The sequence below is a fragment of the Aedes aegypti genome, chromosome 1 (genome assembly GCF_002204515.2).
Source record: "Aedes aegypti strain LVP_AGWG chromosome 1, AaegL5.0 Primary Assembly, whole genome shotgun sequence".
Lineage (NCBI taxonomy): Eukaryota > Metazoa > Arthropoda > Insecta > Diptera > Culicidae > Aedes > Aedes aegypti.
The window spans coordinates 105,220,694-105,241,563 of record NC_035107.1 but is presented as its reverse complement, the minus strand read 5'-3'; the positions used below and the strand labels follow the sequence as shown (position 1 = coordinate 105,241,563).

General features: G+C 39.7%; 1 protein-coding gene across 11 annotated transcripts in view; it reads left to right on the top strand.

Annotated features, from left to right (window-relative positions):
* The window catches only part of LOC5564400 (kinesin-like protein Klp10A), a 143,814-nt gene extending 124,791 nt beyond the window's left edge, over positions 1–19,023 (top strand). For 10 of the 11 annotated variants that reach the window (XM_021844472.1, XM_021844470.1, XM_021844455.1 and 7 more), the window contains 6 exons: positions 6,218–6,312; positions 6,381–6,907; positions 6,969–7,215; positions 8,232–8,888; positions 8,949–9,123; positions 16,955–18,635. In XM_021844472.1, coding sequence (XP_021700164.1) covers positions 6,218–6,312; positions 6,381–6,907; positions 6,969–7,215; positions 8,232–8,888; positions 8,949–9,123; positions 16,955–17,100 — 1,847 coding nt within the window. In that variant the 3' untranslated portion in view covers positions 17,101–18,635. Of the gene's footprint in view, positions 1–6,217; positions 6,313–6,380; positions 6,908–6,968; positions 7,216–8,231; positions 8,889–8,948; positions 9,124–16,954 lie in introns of all 11 variants that reach the window. The other variant, XM_021844438.1, reaches the window with a different exon arrangement.
* The last annotated feature ends 1,847 nt before the right edge of the window (positions 19,024–20,870 follow it).

Sequence of the window (20,870 nt, the reverse complement as noted above, 5' to 3'; positions counted from 1 at the left end):
TGCCAGTTGGGGTTATCGCAGATCCGGGTATTGTGGTGATTTCTGTGGTAGCTTGTAGATTTTTTAGTAGCATGTGCAATGTATTCTTTCATCTGTTGGTGTCTTAACAGCAACATGAAAATTCCGGTGGTCCACAAGCAGGCCCTCAAAGCTGCCACAGTTCGGAATGAAGTGACAAATATTTTGGTGGAAGAGCACAAAGTGATACGGGTGCAGGTGGGCCGTGGAGGAGATTCCGGCGAAACCGTGATGAAAAGTAAGAAAAAGATTCCTTAAGTTTACTTCCTGAAAATTGATTGCTTTGCTGAAAATGACTTAAGGTTAAGAAGTTTCACACCTAATATATATTTCTTCAGAAAAGTAAAGCTTAATAATGAAAACAATCCTTGGTACTGTGAAATCTATAAAGGTGTTTCAATGGGACTTTCATTCGTTATCTCAGTGATAATTTGGATAGATAAATAATAAATAAAAAGTCTTCTTTTTGACATTATGTTCCCACTAGGACAAAGCCTGCCACTCAGTTTACTGTTGCAATTGTTATCTTAGCTCTATTTCCAGAAAAGTCGAAAAATGCAAAACCCGAAATGATTTTCTATCGGTGGAATCAAGTACCGTAATCCGGGCTGAATTTGATGAGGTCGTTATTAAATAGCATTTCCTTTCTAGGATGCTGAATGTTTCGTTAGCATCTAGTTTATAGATGTTGAATGGTGATGTAAAACTGTACGTCAGTAAATCACGCACTATCAAATATCAAGGCTCTTGGCTAAGTTACAAATTACCTATTTTTTATTTGAGTGTTGATATTCATAATGTCTTATGAGAAGCGTTAACCTCAACGATTTGTTCAGATTTTTTTTTCAGTAATTTCACTAAGGATTGTTCAACCCTTTAAAATTTGAACATAATTATTTCAAACAATTCACAAAGAATTTTTCTTTTCATCTAGAGGTATATGAAATTGCTTCAAGAACATAAAGAATCATTTCTTCAATAAGTTTAGGAGCTCTTAGGTCATGATGTCTTGGTATAAGAATTACATTTATGCCATCTACATTACCCAGAAATATTTTAGGCGTTATTTCAGAATGATTAGAGTAAGGTGGGTCAATGGTTCGACCTGAGTGGAATAGTCTATATTTCCAGAAAAACTACGGCAGTTGAAAAGAAATAACACACAATGAACCTTCAACATATTGCCTACATTTTTTCTAAACAAACTTGAGTCACAATATTTACCTATTTTTGTTATAACAAATTTAAAAATGCTTATCTTAAACGAACTTTTGCCTAACTGGTGGGGCAAGAGATTGCATCAAGTGTGAAGCAAAAGTTCGCTGGCAAAAGATCGATACTTTCATGACAGGCATGCCTTAACATTGCATAAAATACACACTAAATTGTATGCAAAAAATGCCCAAAAAAGGGTTAATAATAATATACCGAAAAAAGCAGTTTCTCACACAACTAAGTAAAAACTTGAAAAGTTGATGGCTTTGAATGATCAAGCAAATTTCGCTAAACGTAAAGATAATATGTGGCATTTAGGCTATTTGCAAACTTTTGGCAGGGCAGGGTTTCGACTACCTGAAAAAAAAACCTGGAAAGTCAGGGAATTCAATTATTGATCTGGAAAGTCAGGGAATTTCACTAGAGGTCAGGAAAAAAAAAACAATAACTGATATAGGGAAAGTGTACCAGTTATGGCAATAGTGGTTCTCTATTTGGCCATATATGTTTTCCCACACATAGCATGATTGAAAATTTGAAGATAATCAAATTAGGTATAGCGAAATAGGGAACCATTATGTCCATAACTGGTACATCTACCCTACTGCAACATCGAACGAGTTGATTGTCTGCAATGTTGATTAGGCCAACTAATTGAATACGATTTCTGTACGAAATCGTTTACAGTGCTGTCCGAACCGGAAAAAAAGTTTACCAGTGTTCCTGAAATTTTCTCAGGAATTATTCTTGTATAAATTCAAAGCGAAATGGCTGAAACAAATTCTTCACATTTTTTAGAGAAAGTTCTTGAGGTGATTTCTTTGATTATAGAAATTTATAAAGAATGTTTTTAGTGCTTTAGTTTTTAGTGAGTTTCTGGAGGAAATCTTAGTTCTCGGAGAAGTAATGGAGAAAAATCAGGAAAAATACGTTTATGAAATTTAAACGAAAATTCTAGGGAAATCTCTGTTGAATTCTTTGAACCAATTCTCCGAAGTAGTTTGTCAGCAATAGCTGGAATTTTACCTTGAAAAAACTTGAATAAACGCTCAAAAAAGTTTGTAAGAATTGAGTAGAGTAAAAGTTTTTGATTAGTTTATTCATACGGCCTATTACTGATTGTAAGATTCGTGCAAGTAGGCGAATATGTATCATGGAAATACGCAATTTAGTGGTTCCCGAAAAACGACTGGAAGGTCAGGATCATTTTTTGTTTCAAAATTGAATCGACTCCCTGTACATGGTTCGAACTTTTGCCCCACTGTGTACCAAAAATGATTTCCTAATAATTTAAGCGAAAACTAATACACCTCAAAGCATCCTTACGGGCGGCCTATAAACGCCCTTTTATAAAAAATCGAAAGAGATTTTATTTTTATTTTGTTCTATGTAATACAAGTTCGACCGGTAATTACAATTTTCACGTCTAAAACCAACGAATAGCCATAGCCTTATCAAATTTCATTCGATTTCTATAATATTTGAAGAAGTCTCTTACATGAATAGCATTCGAAGCACATTTATAACATTTGATTTGAATTGAGCTAGAAATCTTAAAAAAGATTGTCCCATTCGAACTTTTGTCCCACTTTACTCTACCCTGTCCTTTGGTTCAGAAAAGGGTACGGGCGCGTTCTGCCAACTCGGTCGAGGCAGATTTCTTGTGTGAACAAGTTACAACATGGACGTTCTAAAGTGCCAGAATGAAGTGTTGTGCTTGTGGGGAGCACTTGAAGATGGGATGGAACATGGAATGTCATTACTTCGCGTTCGTGCTATACTTCTGCTTATCTATAAAGTTATGTACAATAACCGACCCTTAGCTTAACTATTTAAATTAACAGTTGCAAATACAATAATCGTTCTGAGCTTACTAACATGTCGTCGCGTTAATTCTATCATAATGATCTTTTATCTACATCCGTCGAACCATTCTGAATGGCCGTTGTGATAATATCACTAAAAACTTCTCACATGCAATAATGCTGGATTGTCCTACATTGAAACATTAAATTTTCGCTCGTTTGGATTCATTTTTTGTTGTTCGTCATCAGTAGTGTTGAGATGTCCTGAATGCCGCAGATGGCGTACAGTGATCATTGCCATGGAGTTTCTCGGAAGCTGCATGGGGATTGCTATCATGGGAATCCAAAGAGCGAATTTTGTATGATTTCATTGTAGGTCAATACAGCAATAAAGCATGTAACAATCACTAACATTTCTTCTTTCTGTATCCTTGTTTTCATATCTAACCCGCCATTACAACGAGGAAAAAATCATCCGAGAGGAAAGACATGGCAGCGTATTGGCCGAGAAAAGATAAGTATTATGTTTCTGTAATTATTCTTATTACTGATTGCAAGGTGAATCAGATTAACTAAATTTTTAACTAATAACAAACTTGTTCCACAGAGCTATTTACAAAACACCACACAAAATCCCTCCTTTTCCATATCCTTAGGCAAAACACTTCACTACCGCTATATGTATGACTGATTCATGTTCTTTTGGCCTTGCATCATTCATACGTGTATTGGAAGTCAAGAGTAGAAGCAAAACTTAAAGAACCTTCTGGTCAAAGATGTTGCGTTGCCTACTTCCCAAACTCCAAAACCCCCTCGGTGTATTATGGACGGTGTGAGTTTTCAAACTTATGCTGGAGACTTGGCCCCTGACCCCCTTGTACATCAATAAAATAAAATAAAATAAAAATAAAAATAAATTTGAAATGAATGCCCTTTTCCGGATTCTTGATATTACTCGATAAAAGCATTGAACGCCGGACAAGTGTTCGTCACTCACCCCACAGGAGCAAGCGACAAGATCAAAGGATCAAACCCTACTAACGCGATCCGCGATACTATTTCACCGTTCTACACGAACGACGCGCGACATGTTTGATCCTGCCCTCATCGCCCGCCACCGCAGGAGCAAGCGTCAAGGTCGAAGGATCAAACACTACTCTATTCACAAAAACAAACAAAATAAAATGTTAAGCTAAGTATGCTGTTCCGCTCAAGAAAAGTAAACATTTCTGCTCAAGAAATGGTCAAGAAATTTACTACAGTGAGCTCCATTTGAATTGACATTTCTTTTCAACAGCGTACTGCGATCAAAGAAAAATGCTTTTCTTGAGCATTTCTTGCAAGAAATTTCCCATGCATCTAGATAGGCCATTACTTTTCTGTTGAAGTGCATACTTCGCTTTACGAAAAACTACAAAAAGAAACAAAAATACAACGTTACGGGCGAGGAACTACAACCAACTCCAAGATTTTTACTAACCGAACGGTCGAAACTCGTAAACAGATTAAAAATGACGCGCTCAGGGTTCCCCAGACAAAACAAAAAAAGGGGGGAACTTCCCGACTGGATGTGCTACAACGCAATATCCTATTCAGATTCTACCCCATTACCCCGAATCCCATTACCCTGAATGCCACTAACCCGAATGCCTTTACCCCGAATTCCAAATCCCCGAACGACCCATAACCCCGAATGACATTACCCCGAATCTCAAAATCATGGGGAAATGTCATTAACGTCATAAATACAAGATAATTGTAAATTCGGGGAAATAGCATTCGGGGTGATGGAATTCAGGGAAATGATACATTCGGGGTAGTGGCATTCGGGGTGATGGCATTCGGGAAAATGGGATTTGGGGTAATGGGGTAGAATCCCTATTCACTCCCGACAATGCAAATAAATTCCGTAAACGAAAACAGTAGATGCATTAACATAAGAATGCTAATGTCGCTGCTGTTCGTGTTACCAACATCTAGTTTGCCACGAACTGACAGCGTGAGTACCGGGTTTCAAAGTGTCAGATTAATTTTCAAAACCAAAACAACATGGTATTGAACAAACAATAAAAACCCATAATTTAAGGCAATCATTATTAAAATCAATTTTGTGACAACAACGCCACTAGCGTTCTACTACTAATATTTCTATTACGAAAACGCGAAAAATTGATCCGCGTGACTTTTGTCGTGGTATAATGGGACGAACTCACCAAATTGCAGCCTGTAACTTCTGCATAACATCCGAATCTTATAGGCCAAATCCCAGCTTCGATCACTGTATGGAGAGCACATTTCCACACGCGTTCAATTTTACACAACTGATCACTTTAATAAATGTAAAAGTTATATTGATAAGCGAAGTATGCACTTCATCAGAAAAGTAATCGCCTATCTCGATGCGTGGGAAATTTCTTGCAAGAAATGCTCAAGAAAAGCATTTTTCTTTGATCGCAGTACGCAGTTGAAAAGAAATGTCCTTTCAAATGGAGCTCACTGTAGGGAATTTCTTGACCATTTCTTGAGCAGAAATTTTTACTTTTCTTGAGCGAAACAGCATACTTAGCTATAAGCGGGTAAAAGAAACTAAGAACCGGAATTTTGACGGGAGTGAAAAATTTTCGCGTCCGACATAAAGCACAGCACACTTCGATCGGAAATCTGAGGGTACAGTTAGTTGATATTAAGTCAGACTGAACCAAGTGTTTTCAAATGATTTCAGGAAAACCCACTGCAATCATTCTAAAAACAACAAAATATTTGCATTATTTACTGTAATTTTGTGACTGATAAAACATCTGTATCAAAACAGCATTGATAACATCATAACTTATGAAATCCTGAACTAATTATAACGTAGCCGTAAAATCGATCTGTCCGGTCTATCTGAACACCGACCAAGTGGTCACCTCAAATTAGGTTTATGCTTCCAATTTAGGAAGAAAATAACCTTCTCGTTTTACAAATTTTCTAAGCCATAACCATTCGCATACAAAAGAAGAGTACTATAATTCTATGAGTAGGGACAATGGAAGCTTGTGACTTTATCGCTTTCATTATTTATGCAGTTGGTGTATATGGAATATAAAAATGTGAATTTTCAGTGAGAATCCACTGACAGATTACAGCTTCACTGAATATGCCATTATTATTGTTAATTTTGCTTTTCTTCTTTACAGGAGCTGCACGAACAGCACGAACCTCGCTGGCCCCGAGCATCAACGGCCAAGATCAGTCCGAAAACATTCCCCCGCAGAAAGCGAAACAGGCTAAGGTAATTACCATATTGCAACGCAAACTCAATCCTCAATCAATAACAATTTCCTTCAAAATCCCCCTTAGCCCCAACCCCCTACAGGAAGAATGTCGATGGCCGCACAGCCTACCGCCGCGAGCCAAATCGCGCCCCCACCAGCGGCAGTCTCACAGCTTGCCAAGGATGCGTCCAATCCGCGACGGTCCTATGTTGTCAAAGAGGTGGAACGATTGAAGGAGAATCGTGAGAAACGGCGAGCCAAACAAGCGGTCATCAGGGAGGAAAAGAATGCTTTGATGAATATGGACCCGGGTAACCCCAACTGGGAACTGGCGGCCATGATCCGGGAATACCAAAGCCAAATCGATTTCCGGCCACTACTCGACGGTCAAGCGATCGCCGATAACCAGATTACGGTGTGCGTGCGTAAGCGACCGCTCAGTCGGAAGGAGGTGATGCGCAAGGAACTGGACGTCATCTGCGTACCCACCAAAGACACACTGATCGTGCACGAACCGAAAACCAAGGTGGATTTGACAAAGTTTTTGGAAAATCACAACTTCCGGTTCGATTACGCGTTCGACGATACCTGTGGAAACGAACTGGTTTATAAGTAAGAATTCAATTAAATGATCCACATTTCCGTTTATTAACATTCTCTTCTGCTCCTTCAGGTACACAGCAAAACCTCTAGTTCAGACCATTTTCGAAGGTGGCATGGCTACCTGCTTCGCCTACGGTCAAACGGGTTCCGGTAAGACACACACTATGGGTGGCGATTTCAATGGCAAGGTTCAGGACTGCAAAAATGGTATTTACGCGATGGCCGCCAAGGATGTGTTCGCCTATCTACACAGTCCCAAGTACATCCCGCTAAATTTGGTAGTGTCGGCAAGCTTCTTCGAGATCTACAGTGGAAAGGTAGGTCATTGGCATACAGTACAGGGTGTCCTTCAATTCGGAAAATCCAAGAGTGCCATACTGCCGTGAATCGCAAGTCAGTCCCATCTGTAAAAAGTAGGCATTGAGAAAATGGGCTGTGAAGTTTCCAAACTCGTTTTCCATACGAATATTCAAAAAATCCCAGAGGATTGTTCAAATCTGTATGAAACTTTCACAATCTGGTTATCACTACGATATATTTCCGGGAAAAATATAAAGTTGATCGAAACACAATTCGTTTTTGTGTTACACGGTGCGAAAATCTGTAGTGGGACTGATATGCGGTTACTTTTCTTTATTGGACAATTTGACTTGCTGTTTTTCCTAATTTTTCCGAACCAATTATATTGTCTCATCAGTGCAGCTGAAAGAACATTGAAAGATGTGTTGAAAACTGAACTCAACTTAATTTTGACGAAAATGCAGATGGGACTGACTTGCGATTCACGGCAGCATATGTCCGGAGAAACCGTGATCTGTACTAATTCCGTGTATTTGAGAATTATGTATATTTAGTGTGTTATATTTTTTTAAATTATTGTTACAAACGTTACCAAAACTCTCGTTTTGTTAAACAGAGTATTATTATTTTATTTCCTATAGAAAGTATATCTAAAACACATAATTAAAACAATTTGGAAGCTAGAATGGTTATTTTTTTGCAATTTCTCATCGTAAAAGGCTGTTTTCTGCAGTGTGGAAATACCATTTACTTTTTGATTTATTTTAAATCTCAAAACACCTTGAACCGTGGAATACGCCTAAATGAAGGCAATTTCCTAAGAAAACTATGCAATGTTCTGCATTAATTTGTTAAGTTAGCTGGAATAAACAACATCATTTAAATTTAAACAACGATATCGTTTTTTTTCGTTGGTGCTATGTTTAGTAAAACCGCATTTTCCTTGCTTATGTTCATTAGAAAACTGTTTTTCAATGGACACTGCATACAGCTGTATTATTCTGTCGAATTGACATGAATTTTACATTTTTAGGTATTCGATCTTTTGTCAGATAAACAAAAACTGCGTGTCCTCGAGGACGGCAAGCAGCAGGTGCAGGTGGTGGGCCTTACAGAGAAGGTGGTAGACTCCGTCGAAGAAGTTCTAGGAATTATAAATCACGGCAACAGTACTCGCACATCTGGTCAAACATCGGCTAATGCAAACTCTTCTCGGTCACATGCCGTGTTCCAACTGGTCGTACGCCCCAAAGGATCCACCAAAATCCACGGCAAGTTTTCATTCATCGATCTGGCGGGTAACGAACGAGGCGCGGATACATCGTCGGCAAACAGACAAACCCGAATGGAAGGTGCTGAAATCAACAAGTCGCTACTGGCATTGAAGGAATGTATTAGAGCCCTGGGAAAACAGAATGCCCATTTGCCATTCCGAGTTAGTAAGCTCACCCAGGTCCTGAGGGATTCGTTCATTGGCGAGAAGAGCAAAACCTGCATGATTGCAATGATTTCACCGGGACTGAGTTCGTGCGAGCACACGCTGAACACGCTCCGGTACGCCAACCGCGTCAAGGAACTAGTGGCCATTGACCCGTCCGAGCGAACGGACGAAGTCGAACCGATGGAGAGCGACGAACCCAAGAACGGTATGCTGTCGGAGAACGATTTGGCTCAGCTGCGCTCGTTGAATGTAAGTTTTGATTTTTGGAAATGGTTTAAATAATAATATGGGTTAACAATCATTTTTCAGGAACACGACATGTCGGTGGAACTGTACAACCAGCATGCGGCTATTTCGGACCTACAGCAGACGGAAGAGGAAGTTGCCGACCACCACCAGAAAGTCAACGAATTCCTGATGAAGTTCTTGCCTGAATCTAGGGAGCTATATAAACTGATGAACTACGTCGATTACGATCAGGACGGTGAGTTTTTACTTTTTATGAAACATGACTTATGATGTTGTGCTTCTGAGAATTGATTAGTACGTACCCTGCCCATACTCGCACAACAGTCCCATATTCTATGGGATTTCCTATAACCTTGAACTTTGATGGTTACATCGTAGCGTCACACCATTGGCACACGTATTGTAGAGCTTTATTTTCGTCAGCCTTGGGCGACATATCTCCAGTTTCCCCGAACGTTAGGATTCCCAAATTTTCTGCCTCTACGTGAAGCCAACGCATCCGGGCCTTTCGCAATTCTTTAATCTTATTTGCGTGATAGTGATCATTACCCGATTCAAATTTCTGCAGTCCGATGCGACCAGTCCGATGCGACCAGTCCGATTACCAGAGGCGCTTAGTGGGTTTAAGGAAGATTGGGTAGTCTATTAATAGAACGACAGTTACCTTCTCGCATTAAAAAAAAACTTGCTTCTTATGCCAGCATATTTGGTATTATCCAGAAGTCAATTACGGCGGCGGCCTTGTCCATGCGGTCATCAGGGAAGGAAAGGAATATTAGACAACCGTTCTTATTAGAGACCTAATCTTCTGCATCTCCACTGTTGCCATGGGAAATATATTAGGTTCGTGGGATATGGTAAGGATCTGGGAGTCAGCTCAAGTTGGTAATGCGATCATATTCACGGTTAACCGGATTCGCGATATTACTCGATCATCTCATTGCGCCCCACACAGTTATCCTAACGTATCGCTCACGTTATGAAATTTGTGAATGAGCCCTAAGTTGTTTCAACACCGAGCCTTCCGAGGTTGCCGATGCCCAAGGAAATAGCTTTGGCAGTCTTATCAGCTTCGAGCAATATGATCCAGCTTTCTTCTTCTTCTTTTCTGGCGTTACGTCCCCACTGGGACAGAGCCTGCTTCTCAGCTTAGTGTTCTTATGAGCACTTCCACAGTTATTAACTGAGAGCTTACTATGCCAATGACCATTTTTGCATGCGTATATCGTGTGGCAGGTACGAAGATACTCTATGCCCTGGGAAGTCGAGAAAATTTCCAACCCGAAAAGATCCTCGACCGGTGGGATTCGAACCCACGACCCTCAGCTTGGTCTTGCTGAATAGCTGCGCGTTTACCGCTACGGCTATCTGGGCCCCAGCCCGTTTACCGCTACGGCTATCTGATCCAGCTTTATGCCAAAAAAAAAAAAAAAAAAACAAAACACCAGCTAATCTTATTTTGTGCGAAACTTCAACTTTGCGCTTGGATCCAAATCTGGCAATTCGGCCAGCTCCTTGCGTTTTCGAAATGGATTCCCAATGACAGCGCTCCTTCTTGAGCTTGAGCTTGATTATTGGTCCGTGGTTGCTACTCCACTATCTATCGCCAGATTAGCTGCAATTACTCAAGGAACCAACCAGACCGCTTGGGACTAACCGGCTTCCGGGTACGGGTGATCTTTTTGGCGTCAGTTTTACAATGGCGTCAGGGCATTGCTTCGTGAAGTCCAAGTAAGCCGGTTCGCGCGACGCAGTAAAAGTTCGTCAGTGTTTGTCACTGCGAGTGTCGGCATAAACTCTATAATTGTAAAAAAACCCTCCCTTTTTTTTATTCTTATTTTTTAAATAAAAATTTTGAATGGTTCGACAATAGAGCTTAGTGACATTTGAACACACGTAGACTAGCATACGCTCGTCATACAAAGTTTGTTTTTGTTTTCCTCAAAGAAACTTGCACACGCTTTCCAGACTCATCAAAATGCATATGAAAATATTACCCAATTTGAAAAACTTACACCCGGATTCTGGGTGTTTTTCGAGACAGAGTGCATATTGTTTTCCTCTAAGGTTCACAACTACATCTATACTAAGGCACCCATACCATTAGGCGTGATAACCACCATATATGTGTCAACTTACTAAGGGTGCACTTTATTCAACAAACTATGAAATAATAATTATAACATAGATATCACACGCTTCCGTCCTGACAGCGGTAGGAATGTTAATTGCCAAGTTCAATTAACTTGATAAAACCTCGCCAACGTTGTCCGGCCATTTGGCCAAACGTCATTTGCCCCAACAGGTCGTTTGGCCGAATTACAAACAAAAAATCAAATTGCCTCAACGCTCAATGTGGCCCAATAACTAATTAATTTGTTGGATTACCGGAATGTCATGTTTGCCACACTCCAAGAGAACGATAAAATTGACCCGTTAATTCATGACAAGACTCTAAGCCGATGGTTAATTCGCATCTGGGTTACCAACGGTGTGCTAGGGTTTCAAGTTTCTTTGATGATTTCATCAGAAATGTTTCCTCATAGGCTTTCAAACATAGGCTAATAGTTTCAAACATAGGCTATTATTTCGAGTTATACTGGTTTCACTATCGGCAATAATTTCGCTTATATTTCTATTGGGAAGTTTACCTTTTTTAAATCATTGGTAGTTCTTTGTAGTGATACTAATAAAACGATTATTTCCATTACACTTGCTCAGGGGACGGACCTCGTGTAGTGGTTAGAACACACGCCTCTCACGCCGAGGACCTGGGATCGAATCCCATCCCCGAGATAGTCACTAAAAAAATCAGTGACGACTTCTTTCGGAAGAGAAGTAAAGCCGTTGGTCCCGAGATGAACTAGCCCAGGGCTAAAAATCTCGTTAATAAAGATAGAAAAAAAAATTACACTTGCTTAAATTTTTATAAAAGATTTTTCCTTCTTTTGCTCATAGGCTATCCTTTTAGGAGTGAAGTGTTTTTCAAAGTTATTGGAATTGCGGCTTTCAATACGTTCATAAAGTGTCCTATTAAAACATATTAATTTAGCACGGGTGTTAAATTAGGTGAGATGTCATTCTCCACCAAGATTAAGATAGCAACGTGTGAACTGAACTCTGCACTATTGCTTGCGAATAGTGACTCGGTGAACACTTACGTAAAAGAACACTCTTTCTCCGTTGTGAAAAGAAGAGGCCAAAACTTGTGGTCGCTAGAACTATGAAATATTTCATTTAGTATGATTCGAAGGAACTAAGAAACTCGATCCTGCAGAAGTACGAGAAAGTCATAAACCGTTTCAGTTACTGTCAAAAGCTGACTACATACGCGATACAAAAACCCCTGCTGGCAGCTGTTACTGCTAGCAGAGAAATGAATAATTACTTACATTTAGGATGTTCTTCTTTCAGCAGTAAGCGTTTCACTAAAGAGCTAATTATTTGAATATCAACGATGATTTATCCTTCTTTTAAAAATAAGCTGAATCAGTTCTTTGAAATTCATTACAAATGCATGCTGACTGTAGTTCACTATTGTTTTTAATTTCTTCCAAATGGCATTCGATCAAATGACCATTTCGGCCAAATGGCGTTTGGCCAAATGACCCGGAACCCGTGCCAACAATATTTCGCCAATTCACTCGGCTTATGGCCGCTTATCTCCATCCTCGACTGCGACCCACGCTCTCCAGGTCCACCTAGCTCGCTGCGCCCCACGCCTTCTCGTTCCGACCGGATTCGAAGCAAAAACCATCTTTACAGGGCTGTTGTCCGGTATTATTGCAACACGCCCTGCCCCGCGTATCCTTCCAGATTTTTCCACGTTCAGGATACTAGGTTCGTCTTGGAGTTGGGCTAGCTCGTGGTTCGTTTTTCGCCGCCACACACCGTTCTCCTGCACGCCTCTGAAGATCGTCCTTAGCACTGAGTGTTCGAAAACCCCAAGAGCTTGTAAGTCCTCTTTTAGCATAATCCACGTCTCATGCCCGTAGAGGACTACCGGTCTTATCAGCATATAGTGCGGGGGTAAATCTTTATTGACCGTAGTTTCTTCTGGAGCCCATAGTTGGCACGACTTCCACTGATGATGCGTCTTCGTGTATCTCGACTAACATTGTTGTCAGCCGTCAGCAAGGATCGGAAGTGTTCACCACTTCGAAGGTATCCTTGTCTATCGTGACACTGCTTCCTAGGCGAGTCTTGTGGCACTCAGTTTTGCCTACCAGCATGTACTTTGTTTTCGACGCATTAACCACTAATCCCACTCTTGTTGCTTCATGTTTCAGGCGTTTCTTCACGTTTCTGCCATCGTTACAAATTTTCTCCCAATATCCATGTTATCGGCGAACAAACAAATTGTCCGAATCTAGTGAAAATTGTGCCTCGACTGTTAAGTCCGGTTCTCCGCATGACACCTTTTGTAGACAGGGCAATATTGAACAACAGGCATCGCCCTGTCGTAGTCATCCTCGTCGAGACTCGAACGAACCGGAGTGTTCGCCCAAGATCTTCACGCAGTTCTGCACACCGTCCATCGTTGTTCTAATCAATCTTGTGAGCTTCCCGGGAAAGCTGTTCTCGCTCATGATCTTCCATAGCTTCTTCTTCTTTTTCTTGGCATTACGTCCTTACTGGGACAGAGCCTGCTTCTTAGCTTAGTGTTCTTATGAGTACTTCCACAGTTATTAACTGAGAGGTTTCTTTGCCAAAGTTGCCATTTTCGCATTCGTATATCGTGTGGCAGGTACGATGATACTCTATGCCTAGGGAAGTCAAGGAAATTTCCATTACGAAAAGATCCTGGAAGGACCGGGAATCGAACCCAGTATGGCTTTGCTTTGTAGCCTCGAACTCTAACCACTCGGCTAAGGAAGGCCCCATCTTCCATAGCACTTCAAGGTCAATAGTGTCGTTTGCCGCCTTGAAATCGATGAGCAGATGGTGCGTAGGGACCTAGTAATCATGGCATTTTTGGAAGATTTACCGCACGGAAAAGAACTGGTCCGTTGTCGAGTGGCCGTCGATGAATCCTGCTTGATAACATCCCGCGAACTCATTTGCTACAGGTAATAGACGACGGAAGATAATCTGGGATAGCACTTTGTAGGTGGCGTTTAGTTAGGATAGTGAATGCACGATAATTTTTACATTGAAGTTTGTCACCTTTTTTGTAGATAGGGCATATAACTCCTTCGCTAGTTCCGTTTCCTAGATTATGACTATTCAGCCGATTATGACTGACAGGTGCGCCTTCGTTCTCTGCGCCATTCAGGTGTTCATTCATCGTAGTGATGCCACCTTCCAATCATCTCGCATCCGCCCGTCAAGATGTTCCCGTCCTTATCCCTGCACACGCATTAGAAGCTCAGATAGAACTTCCGCGTTTCTTGAGAACGGTACAGCACCTCCATTTCTTGGCATTCCACCTCTTCTAGGCGGCGCTTTTTGTGTCGGAATAGGCGGGTGGCAGCGTCTTTAAAGGCTGCTTTGACTGTCCTCAAGACTAAGAGGGGCCCTATCGAGCTCGTCCTTGTTCGGCAACGGTACCGTACATCGTTGATGACGGATAGTTTTGGGCGTAGTTCCATCATTACCAGATAGTGGTCGAAGTCAATGTTAGTACCACGATAGGTTCTGACGTCGATTATGTCGGAGAAGTGCCGTCTGAGGTGATCTGCAGGTGTACCGATACGGGAGGCTGTGCTGAAAATAGGTGCTACGAATGCACATTGGACCGAATCGACAATTTAGCCGGAAAAAAGTGTTAGGCAGCGTCCATTTATTATGTAACGCTAAAATTAGAAATTTTTGAACCCCTCCCCCCCCTCCGTAACGCTTTTTGTATGAATTTTTTTTAAAGTTTTGTATGAGCCGTAACGCTTGAGCCTACTCCCCCCCTCCCTCTAGAGCGTTACGTAATTTGTGGATGCCGCCTTATCTCTGTTCTCGTCGATTTTAGACGTTCGATGTCTTCAGAGAAGTTATTCATAATTGAGTTTTGCATCTTTTAAGGAAAAAGTTAAATATGGTGGCCCATATTTAAGCTAAAATTTTGAACAAAAACTTTTTTGTTTGATTAATTTTGTGGCTGCGCTCTTCTGCAAACTTTTAGAAAATGTTATTTTGAACAACTTTGTCGAAGACACTTTTGGTCTAACTCTTCATTTAAGCTAAGGCGGCGTCCATTTATTACGTAACGCTAAAATTGGAAATTTTTGACCCCCTCCCCGCCCCTCCGTAACGCTTTTTGTATGAAAAATTTTAAATTTTTGTATGAGCCGTAACGCTTGAGCCTACTCCCCCCCTCCCCCTTGAGCGTTACGTAATTTGTGGATGCCGCCTAAGTAAATTGATTTTGAAAGTTTTAACATAGGGTGGACCCAAAAAATCAGTAATTTTGATCTAACTTTTTTGTTTTCAGTTTTACTTGAATGTGGTCTTTAAAAGAGTTTCACATTTCTCAAAAAATTGGTGTATAGGAAAGTTGTAGATCTAATGAAATTCTTCAACTTTGCTGAAGATAGCACGCCGTTAACTTTAAAATCTTGTGAGTTACAAGCGAATTTCGAGTTTTTTAAGTGTATTTTTGAAGTGAATTTTCTCAATTTACAAAAAATACGTTCTCACAGTTTTTGCAGCAAAAGTTGCCTATTGTATGGCCTTTCTAATGCCACTTAAAGAAAAAATTTATCGAACCAACTCCATGAATTATGGGCATCTTAAGATTTCATAGTTTTTCACTTAAATTTGCTTATAACTTCAAAATCACAAGAATTACAAACTTGCGATGTTCAGCAAAAATGTGTATTACTTCCTCTGCAACTCTTCTGAAGACCACATTCACGTAAAACTGAAAACAAAAAAGTTAGATCAAAATTACTCATTTTTTGGGTCCACCCTATGTTAAAACTTTCAAAATCAATTTACTTAGCTTAAATGAAGAGTTAGATCAAAAGTGTCTTCGACAAAGTTGTTCAAAATAACATTTTCTAAAAGTTTGCAGAAGAGCGCAGCCACAAAATTAATCAAACAAAAAAGTTTGAGTCAAAATTTTAGCTTAAATATGGGCCACCCTATTTACATTTTTCCTTAAATGATGCAAAACTCAATTACGAATAACTTCTCTGAAGACATCAAACGTCTAAAATCGACGAGAACAGAGATAACACTTTTTTCCGGCTAAATTGTCGATTCGGTCCAATGTGGAATGGCCATGTTCTTGGAGGCGGTGGAATCTATCAGTCGTTGACCGCTCTCGTTCGTCAGCCGTTGGGCGCAGAATTGTTCAATCGTCGCGTTGGTCTGAATCCCTTTTTTCCAACCTGAGCGTTCAAATCTCCTATGATGATCTTGACGTCGTGGCTCGTGTTCGAGCTGCGCGTTAAATGCGTCCTTGTGTGGGCTATGCACGCGTCTTTGCATATCGCCCATCTATATAAAAGCTGTTCCCGGCTCACGTGTGTTACTACAGCTCTGGTTACTTCTAAACTTTGCTCCTGTCCAGCGCGCCTCGTCCAGCGCTACGATTCCGAAACCGCGGACCTTCAGTACCTCAGAGAGTATGCGTGTATTTCCGATTAAGTTGGGAATGCATGAGCGATGCCTGAGAATCATTCCAATTAGCCACGGGATCTTCCATAAATGACGTAGCATTTTGGGGAGGCGAGGGAGTCTACGATGTTGTGACGAACCAGGTATGGGAAAATAGGCTACGATTGAGGAGGGGGTGTTAAAAATCAGCTAAAAAATTCTACGTCAATTATGCACGTTCCCCAAGCAATTTGCTCAAATAAATAAATGACATAGCCTTAGACGGTTGTATGATGGTAGTCTTCTTCCCATCCTATATCAAAGTCAGAGTTTTGAAACCAACTTTGACTATTCGAGAAAAGTATCGCAACCTCCAACAGACAAAATCTGTCCTGGCCACGTTTTTCCGAATACTGATTAATGTTACTGTGTTGGTTTTTTATCCTTGGCTAGTGCTGTTAGGAAGTTAAGCAAAACGTTCGGAAGCATATTTATAATTTAAATATCTTATTTTTTCCATTTTTTTCTTATAGCTTACTGCAAACGTGGTGAAGAGCTATTTACTCAACTGGCGGAAATTGCGACGACGTGCAGGGACCTAATGTCCGAATTCCGGACGAAGCTGGCCAAGGAGGAAATGCTGTCGCACAAAATCAAACCGGGCCGAAAATACAATTAAGCACTTTCTCCTTCCTTTCTCTCTCTGTTAGTTCAAGCGTAAACGAAATGAAATTGATAACTTGTAAGATCGAGTGAATGCGCGCGCGTACGAAAAGATAAACGAGGATAATGGTGATGCTGTACGCTTGCTGGACCAGCGACCAGCAGCGGGAAGAAGCAGAAGGGAAGCTATACTATCCAGTCGGCGTTAGTCCTTCATTATTGTGCGACTGATTGTAAGTAGCTTTATCTCTGATAACGAATGAACACACATGCTGTCAAAACACCCGAACGTCAAACACCCACAGACAGAGCTACATCTCTGCGCTCTTCTACGAACAGTCGCTAGGAACAACTTTCAACACGCAGGACGGAGGATATTTGTGGAGATGCTTGTTATTTATTTATTTACCACCATTTTTAAACTCATTCTACCTAACGCTAAAAATAAACGGAAGAACACTCCTACGCAAACTGATGATTCCAAATTTATGCTGAAATCGATCAGCTATCGAAGATATTACAGAGAAATAAACTAAATACTGACTATTTTCCAATAGATGAGATAAATATCCTTTCATAGTAACTGTAGCGACAGAAACAAACAAATAGAACGTTTAATCACACGACCCAACAATTCCTAACAAAAAGAGTAACTGTAACACATTCTGCTACTATGGATGAACAAGCTTTTCTCCCCCTGCTTAGCATTTTGAAATCAGTTCATTCCTCGAATGAGAACATATAAAGTAGGCACATTAGTGTTGGAAATTTGTTGAAAAGTGTTTGTAACCAGACGAAACGACCAATATTAAATTGTTAAGTATAAAGAAGAAACGATTATTCTTATCTCTTTCGCAACAAACTGCAAAAAATGCATTATTCAACCAAACCTGGAAAAAGTCCCCGATGATTTAGTTGTTTTAGCTGTAGAGTCACTTTAATTTCTCGTTTATCCACGTCACGAAATTTATACACCTTTTCCAATTTTAAACCTGACTTGTTCACTTACACATGTGATGACAATGCATGAATTCAGCTTGTTGGAAATGTTATGAATATATCCCATTCACCGCCAGTCTACAAAAACTAATGATAACAGTATGTGACAAGGGCGAACGGTCAGAAGAATCTTACAGGGTCAAGACTGCGGTAGCTCGGGGCTGAGCTCACCGAAAGACTATGCTGAAGTAAGAAATTCGAGGTGAAAACCATGTAGCGGATTGCCCTGCTCTCAATATATCTATAGGTATTAGCGAAAGAAGGGTGGATATGGGATGCGTGGATGTAACAAATGTAGATAGGAAACGGCTTACAATGATGAAATACAAAAGGCAGAAAAGACGAAACAAAGGCATACACACACATATTACTATTTAGAAACAAACGCAACTGATACAAACTATGAAAGATTAACAATTTACACAAGTATAAGGAGTATTTTGCGAGTGTGATCAAATTAGAACAAAGCAACAAAAAAGTGTATCTGTCTGCTCGAAGTGAAGAATGTGGCAGGAGACATAACCCAGTCAAACGAAGAAAGCAAAAAGCTATTTATCAAAAACGTTAGTTAAGTTTATAGTACTTTCAAATCTCTCTTATTTCCTTTCTTAAAAAGCGAATTGAATATAAGATTTTTTTTATATGATTTTGACACTTGTGAGAGGTCAGAGCAAAGCCTTAAGATTATGTTATAATTGCAAACTTACACTCTCACCGAAACTCGATCCGAGAAAAGCCGTATTGGGGAGAGCAAATGAATCGAGAACGAGCAAGTAGAACGGAACAGTTGAACAGAAGCAGCAGCGGGCGTTTCGCAGCTGATAATGGTTTGAGTGGTAACTTTTGATTTAACCATGTTTTTCTTTTAATACGATTCAAACGTTTCTTTTATACTCATCTCAGAATGATAACAATCAAAATTAACGCTGAAAACTGTAAACGTTGTGTTCTTGATTATCGTTTGTTGAGATATCACACGGCCAATATAAACGTGGGCACTTCACTCTCCAAATCATGCCAACACTGTTTAGGTGGTGATAATTTGAAAGCGCCAATAAGGTATTCAAGGTAGGTATGTTTTGCAATTTCTCGTCGTATTAGGTTGTTTTTCATATCGTAAATCTGACATGAAACGACCTACTTTCCTGCATTGAAATTGGTTACGAAACTATTTTCAGAAATTTTAATGCATCCCGATATGATTTCTGATGCCCAAAAGTGGTCTTCTACGAGATTGCAACAATGTTTTTTTTTTTGCAATTTCTCATCGTAATACCGTTTTGTCTCAAATTCCGAACAGACTCATATTCCGAACACTCCGTTTTTGTATGGCGATTTGGTTGAAATGTTTCTCTTTAATGTATGTTCGAATCCTCTGAGCAGAATCTCAAATAGAGAAACTTTAAAGTAGATGGAGTACCGTGTACCTTTTAATTCCGCTCCTAAATGCTTATCTTTGACAGATACGCGTATTTCGACTACCACTTGCAGTCTTCTTCAGTGTCAGTTACTCGTACACGGTACTCCATCTACTTTAAAGTTTCTCTGAAATGTTTCGCTGAAATATGTCATCAAACTGCAAGGAAATGGCAGTCAATTTAAACTCTTCTAATCTATTCTATACCTCTGGAGTAGTGATGATCCTCTAGTTCGAGACCAGTAAAACTAGCTCAGAAAAATTTGTTTGCGAGATTATTCATTTGAATGTGATTTATTCGTGCTGTTCGGAATATGAGTCAAGGTGTTCGAAATATGAGACAGAATGAACACAGTGTTCGGCATTTGAATCAAAATGTTGTTCCATACTTTTGCGTAAAAACAATACTTAACAAGTTAAAATAAACAATTTTATCGGCAAACCCAACAGCTAACAGTTAGACTTTGCGAAGAAATTGAAATTTTCACAAATATCAGCTAATTTATGCTTATCAGATGCATTTGAAGTCACTGTTGGCCTTAAGTGTTCGGAATATGAGTCAAAACGGTAGGCTGGTTTTCATCACGTCAATCTGTCATGAAACGGCTTACTTTCCTGCACTGAATTATTCATTTATTTATTCATTTATTTAGGTTTACATCAACAGACTAACACTGAATTTGAACATTTTCAAACCTCTCCCTGTCAATAACACTTTTTGTAAGAAAAAAAGTAAAGTTTTGTATGATCCGTAACGTTAAGGTTTTTATAATTTTTTGACTATCACGTGAAATAAAAATAGCATTTGTTATAGTCTCTTAATTACCGTGGCATTGGTACAGGTATGTTCCGTTTTTATCAACACGATCGGCAATTTTCAGTTGACAAAAACGGAATAATTTTCTTAGACAAAATATTTTACAAATTTGAAAAACAAATTGCAGTTTTGTCAGGATAATACACATTTCCATCATATAAATGCACAGTATTGGTGTTTAGGAGCTGTGAGAAGCATTTAGATTGTTCATTCTTATGGGTTCGTAATGAAAGTTGATTGCATACTCCTATCAATCAATATGATTTTGTCATAAATCATTAATAGTTTTAGTTTTCTTGATTAGAATTTTAATACCGTTTTGTCTCAAATTCCGAACAGACTCATATTCCGAACACTCGGTTTTTGTATGGCGATTTGGTTAAAATGGTTCGCTGAAATATGTCACCAAACAGCAAGGAAATGGTAGTCAATTGCAATTCAATTTTAGAGATGATTTTCTAGTTTGAGACCAGTAGAACAAGCTCAGATAAATTTATTTGCGAAATTATTCATTTGAATATGATTTATTCGTGCTGTTCGGAATTTGAATCAA